The sequence below is a fragment of the Cavia porcellus genome, unplaced genomic scaffold (assembly GCF_034190915.1).
Source record: "Cavia porcellus strain 051 isolate PalLab524CR breed Dunkin Hartley unplaced genomic scaffold, mCavPor4.1 scaffold_17, whole genome shotgun sequence".
Lineage (NCBI taxonomy): Eukaryota > Metazoa > Chordata > Mammalia > Rodentia > Caviidae > Cavia > Cavia porcellus.
The window spans coordinates 26162074-26168073 of NW_026947500.1; the positions used below are offsets into that span (position 1 = coordinate 26162074).

Sequence of the window (6000 nt, forward strand, 5' to 3'; positions counted from 1 at the left end):
TGCTGGCCGGCCCTTCCTGCCAGAGGCACCTCCTGGCCCCTTGCCCCCTCATCCATCTTGTCTGCCAGGCTGTCCCTGGTGCCCCAGCATCCTTCACACCTTCTCATCTCGCCGCTCAATACCAGGAGGCAGTGGTGTAGCAGCTATGGCCGCAGGGAGATGGATGGCCAGGCAGGGGGTGTGGGGGGGGGCAGAGGAGTGAGGCTGAGAGGGTGGAGCTCTGGACTGTGCCTCCCTGGCTGTTGAGCTGCACTCTGCCTGGCAGGGTGGGGCTCTGGCCAGGCCTCATCCTGGCCTGCCTAGTTTGTGGATGCCCTGTAGGCACCTGGATGAGAACAGAGGGGACCTTGTGCCAGCTCCTACCTCTGACACTGGAGTAGGAGACCTGGAAATGGTGGAGGTGATGGCGGGGAGCATCAACTTCCCTCTTCTCCTGCCCTGGGCACCTCTCTGGTGCTCTGACAGCTGCACAACTTTCTGGATGTCCCCAGCCCCAGCCCTGAGGCCCCCTGAACCACTGTGGCATGGAGCTGATTAAACACTGGGAAATACACATCTGGGCTCCTCAGAAGAGCACCCAAGGTGGTAGAGCTCCTAGGAACACGTGCATGTGAGAAAATGTACACACACCAGCAGGCACTCTGGGGAGGCACAGGCATGAACACACACACACGTGTACATGCAGGAACACTTCTCCCATGCTGACCCTCTAGCCCAGGACCGTCTGACTCAAGGCCTTCAGAGTTGTGTCTCTGGAAGCCCCTCTCCTGGGACTAAGACAGTCATCCTCTGGGTCCTCAGTACAGCACAGGATCTTTCTCCAGGCATTTGTGAACAATCATGAGCACAGAGACAGCTGCACTGGCCCCAGGATACACAGCATACGTGGCTAGACCTGCTCAAACCCGCTCCATCTGTCCATTTTCCTAGCCCAAGAGGGGCATGTATGACAGAGGACATGAGCCATGAGCCCCTGATGGTTTTCCATTTTATAACAGGAAACTGAGGCCTGGCATTAGGCAGCCTGACAAGGAGCTCAGCCCTGTGACTCAGCATCCACTGTTCAGATGGGAAGGCTGAGGCCAGGTGGGTATGGCTAGGTTAGTGGGGTGGGGTTGGGGGTCAGCACGGGCAAGGCGGGTATTGAGACCGTGAGCTTCTTTGACTTCATGAAGGCAATGTTCTTCTCATAGTAGGCAGCCTCGTTAATGAACAAAGGGTACATGGTGGAGTCCCCCTCATAGAGCATGTCCTCGCCGCTGAACAGCTGGAAGATGGGTGCACCAGGCTGCACAGGCTCAAAATCCTGGTCCTGGGGATGTAGCCAAGGCCAAGGTTGCTGGGGCCAAGCTGCTCCCTTTGGCCGGAGGCAGGGCCACAACCCCAGCTAGTGGTGCCCAAGAGATGCCCATTCGTCCACAGCCTTGCCCCTTCAAACTTTCCTTCCTTGGTTCGTGTGACAAGGTATCTAGTGACATGCCACCTTATCATATGTCTAGAAACAGAGACTTCAGTCAGCTTGGAAGAACAACTATCAGCACAGAAGTGTGGCTTCATGGTTACAGGACAGACATTTCAGCGCTCCAAGCCTGGGTTCGGATTCTTATTTGCTGTCTAACCTGTCTATTTAAGTCCTGGGTTTCTTATCCTCTCTGTCTGTAAACCAGGGGTGACTTCTCCTATCATCCTGAGTTCTAAACTAAGTGAGTTAATAATACTTAAAGTGTGCCTGACACAGTTACATATTAAGTCGGTGTCACTTAATGACAGGGTTAGTTCCAAGAAATGTGCTGTTAGGTGTGCTTGTCATTGTGGAAACATCAGAGTACACTTACATAAACTAAGACGACCATAATGTCACTGAATTGTTATACAGGGACTGGTCATTGTCCTTTTTTTTTTTTTCTAGCATTGGAAATTGAACCCAGGGCCTTCTCACTAGGGTACATCCACAGTCTTTTTATTTTTTAGTTTGAGACAGAATTTTGCTAAGTTGCCCAGGCTGGCCTTGAACTTTTGATCCTCCTGCCTCGATTTCCCTGAGTAGCTGAGATTGTAGGTGTGCTGCCCTCCCCCCACACCAGGCTACATGATTGTGCTTTTTAAAATAAGTGACCTAAAATGACCACTAACATCTGCAAAGTAGATGGTTTAAGACCGTCCACCCCAAACACTGAAAGGATGGTGTCCTTACCCCAGAATGTCATTGCAAGTAACATAACATTTCAAAATTAAGTTTGCAGAGCTTAGAGGCCCAGAAACTGCACAAGACCCCATTCAATGGGGGCCTGTGGGCAGCAAACAGAGCAGCAGCTGGCAGCGACCAAGTCTCAGCCACTGACCCTCTGCCTGGTGGAGGAGGATTTCCACCCTGGAACATTTGGGGAGGGAAGGCAGGGAGAGGGCATGCTGGACTACGGCTCGCAGGCACAGGGACACTCAGGGATGGGCTGGAAACTGAAGAGGGGCTTCTGTCTCTGCAGGTAAACTGGGCGGGGCCTGCGCCACATGTCCTTCCTCCTCCGTTACCACCCCCAGTCCTCCAAGGAGGCCACAAGGGTTACTATGCCCCGGTGCGGGGCCTGAGTATGAGGGGTCCCTGGGAAGACAAAAGCCCCCTGTTCTGCTCCGGGTTCTGAGGACTGAGGATCCCTGCAGGGCCTAGTGCCTCCCTCTGGGCCTGCTTCCCCTGACACCCCCAAGCAGTGACCTCGGAAGCTCTACAGCCCAATGTACCTGGAGCTGGGGATGCACCATACCAGCCAGGTCTCCATCCTCTGAGCGTGGAAAGTCCATGCAGCCCAGGAATTTGTAGACTTCCATCTCAAAGGCCGGGAAGGCCGCACCTACATGGGAGGCAGATGTGACAATCCTTATCTCCCTTGGGGGTCTGGAAGCCAGTTCTCCTTCTGGACCTCAGTTTCCGTGCTTCAGGATCTCACCCTGATTGAAGAGCTCGATGAAATCCAGAACAGAGGCCACCAAGGATCTCATCCGGGAGAAAAGGTCGGCCCGAAGCACGCCCTGAGGCTGGGGACCTAACTCCACGGCTGGGGACCGTGAGGAAAGAGGTCACATTGGCATCTCAAGAGTTTTCAAGCCCCATGTTGAAGCCCTAGCACTGAGAGGCTCCACCCCCTGGTCCGTAGCACACTCCCTGACCCTTGGGCACACCTCCTGCACCACAGCCCTGCCCCCTTCATCCGGACCCTCCCACTTTCCCAGAGCCCGCAGCCCACTCATTCCGTGTTTGGCCACCGAGTCCACGCTGAATGTTGTGTCTTCTGATGCCTCGATGACCAAGACCCGGGAGGGTGGCTCGGAGTTCTGCAGCTGGTGGTGAAAGGGGCAGATCAGGGACCCAGGTCTACTTGGGAGGGAAAACTGGGGTAGGGCAGAGCAGTACTGGGCACCACCTGCTCTGGCCTAGCCAAGGTCCTGTAGGTGGTGGCCTTGGGACTGTCCCTCAGGGGAAATTAACCCAGGGAGAGGGGCCAGTGCAGTCTGGGCTCCTTCTCCTCTTCCCCACCTGCCCTCTTGCTGCCTTCTGGTGACTATATAAGATTGGAGCCATCGCCAGGGATTAAGCTCAGTGGCACAAGCTCCTGCCTGGCATGTGCAAGGTTGTGAATTTAATCCCCAGTAACCCCCCCAAGAAAAGACTCAATCCACCTGCAGATAGTGGCACAGGTGCATGGCAAAGGTGTCTGTGACATTCAAAATGAAGCAAGTGCCCATGTTGGCAGTCGTGTTGTGCAGATCGAGGATAAAGTCGAAGGCCTGGCTGGAGTTTTTGGGCCCCAGCAGGTGGTTCAACTCCCGGGCTCTTGTGACCTCGTACAGCTCATCTGGGGTGGCCTTGGAACTGTAGGGCAGGAGGGGACATAACCCAGTAGGCAAAATCAGTCTGCAGTGGTACCACTGGGGAAGGGGCTCCTGCAGCTGGCAGGAGACACTTAGCGCGGGCCTGGGGCCCCTCCTCCACCCGTGCCCGTGCCCGTGCCCTCCTTGGCTTCCTAGTTCCCCATGAAATGCTGGCCCTAGGCTGGGGCTGCTACCCATCCTTCACGTCCCCCGAGTACTGTGCTGGTTGCACCTCCAGGCCTTTGTGTGTGCTATGTCCTGTGCTCTCTCTTCCCTTCCACCTAGCTAACCTCTACTCACTTCCAGGACTTGGCTGAGAAGCCACCTCCTCCAGGAAGTCTTCCTTGGCTGCTGATGACCTTGCTACATGCTGTGTGTGCCTTCCCCATCCCTTCACTTGGCCTCTTGTGCTGGGATTGCCCAGCTCCTCTCTGTGTCACCCAACAACTGAGGCCAACACTTAGTGCTATACCCCATTGTCTCACCTACTAGCCAGGGCCTAGCCTGGAATGGGAGCACCCCCTTAAAGGAGGCATGGGCAGTGCCTGGAGCACAGATCACTAAACATAGCTTGTGAGGCTGCTCGGAGGGCAGGTTGATGTCCGGGAAACCCAGAGGGCCCTGGACCCAGCCTATGGTCCAGGAATGGAGAGCCATGGATCCAGACTTCTCTAAAGTGAAAAGGGAAGACCAGGAAGCACAGGCAGAGGGGAAGCGAGAGCAGAGCAGAGGCAAGGGAGGGCCTGCTGGCAGCTGCAGGGGTGGCACTCACGTCAGGAAGGTGCTGGTGAAGGTGCGATTGAGGTCGCGGCCTATGTAGCGGCGACAGACAGCTGTGGCTGCTGGGTTGGCCAGCACGGGCACAGCGGAGAAGCTGGGTCTCTGCAGGTCCACGGGGGTCCGCAGCCACTGCCGCACCAGGTAGACCCCAGACATCTCATTGCCATGGGTGCCCCCGGTCACAGCAACACGGCGCAGGGGCTCCTGGGGCACAGGCAGAGAGCACATCCCTGTGTGACATGGGGACACCTGGTGGGTGGACAGACGTAGGAGACCCAGCACAGGCTCAGGGCTCAGTGCCCAGAGCAGGGTCAGTGGTGGTGAGCTCTCCAAGGCCTGAGAAGCCCAAGCTGGGCAGGGCAGCTGTTTGTCCAGAGGTGTGGCTGGCTTCAGCGAGGCCCCGTCTGCACCGCAGAGGCACAGCTCAAGGGCACCCCCATCCTGAAATGTGTCCTGCCTGCTGCCTGAAGTCCCTCCTTTGGAGCATTCTTTGAGGGTGCATTGCCCTTCCTCTTCTCTTCTGGGGAGACCACTTTCTACCCCTTTTGGAGAGAAGCCCAGGGACACCTTCTATGGAGGAGGTCTGCGCTCATTTCACAGGTGGGAAAGTTGAGGCCTACATAGGGAGTGGAGTGCACTGCACCAGCTAGCTGTAGCATGTCTGGGTTCCAGGCAACCCCTGTACCTTTCAGCCACTCCTTCTGCTCCTCCGAGCTGGCACAGGGGACCTTTGGGAGGAGGCTCCTTACCTGCCAGTGAGCGTCTGGGCTCCTCCAAGTCACCGGGGCTTGCAGTGTTGCCCCTAGACACACAGTGCTTGTGTGCCCAAGATCACCAGGCATGAAGTATTTGTACTGAGTTGAGCAAAGGGTGAGTGATGTGGGCTGAGGTCCATATGGCCAAAGGTCGTTCTACCCCATGCGCCACAGCCTGAATGGTTCAGGTCCCACAGACAGATTCCTGTCCTTGCTCTCTTCCTCCTCTAACCCTGCCTCCAAGGGCCTCTCTGGACTCCTGCTGGGGGCCGCTGTAGCCTTGGAGAGTTACTTGCTAGGGATTCTTCAAGACCTGAACAACAGCCTTCCCAGGAGGATCCGGCTTTGCTGACTGCTAGCTCAGAGGTCACTGCACAGCGTGCAGTCAAGGGTAACAGCTAGGGAGTGGCCCAGGTGCCACTGGCTGATCAGCTGTGTCCTGCCAGAGAGGTGCCTTCCCTAAGGCTACTAAGAGGTGGGCTGACTATTTGACAGTGACATGGTTTTGGCTACCAGACCATGCCATGAAATTTCCTATACAGGTATGGGCCTTGTTTTGCACCCCGGATGGGGAGTTCCCCACCGTCTCAGCTATCACCTC

At 56.3% G+C, this 6000-nt stretch overlaps 1 protein-coding gene across 4 annotated transcripts; it reads right to left on the reverse strand.

Moving 5' to 3' along the window:
• Window positions 1-974: 974 nt before the first annotated feature.
• Acy3 (aminoacylase 3) lies at window positions 975-5735 on the reverse strand. 4 transcript variants are annotated; one of them, XM_013150834.3, is made up of 7 exons: window positions 5394-5720; window positions 4637-4848; window positions 3673-3865; window positions 3240-3333; window positions 2943-3050; window positions 2737-2846; window positions 975-1312 (listed from the first exon to the last, which is right to left on the reverse strand). In XM_013150834.3, the coding sequence occupies exons 1-7, from the start codon at window positions 5484-5486 to the stop codon at window positions 1097-1099; spliced, it is 1026 nt and encodes a 341-aa protein (XP_013006288.1). In that variant the 5' UTR covers window positions 5487-5720; the 3' UTR covers window positions 975-1096. The 4 variants fall into 4 exon arrangements, with proteins under 4 accessions (XP_013006288.1, XP_003468159.1, XP_013006291.1 ...); XM_003468111.3 differs by having other exon boundaries at window positions 4637-4874; window positions 5394-5713; XM_013150837.3 differs by having other exon boundaries at window positions 1312-1495; window positions 5394-5734.
• Window positions 5736-6000: the final 265 nt, after the last annotated feature.

What these genes read in the sequence shown, in the direction of transcription:
- Acy3 (XM_013150834.3), bottom strand. Translation starts at nt 5,486, where the DNA reads ATGCCTGGTGATCTTGGGCACACAAGCACTGTGTGTCTAGGGGCAACA. An exon ending in ACCTGTGCCACTATCTGCAG is followed by an intron (nt 3,334 to 3,672) that starts GTGGATTGAGTC and finishes TTTCACCACCAG; the next exon opens with CTGCAGAACTCCGAGCCACC. An exon ending in GGTGGCCAAACACGGAATGA is followed by an intron (nt 3,051 to 3,239) that starts GTGGGCTGCGGG and finishes CACGGTCCCCAG; the next exon opens with CCGTGGAGTTAGGTCCCCAG.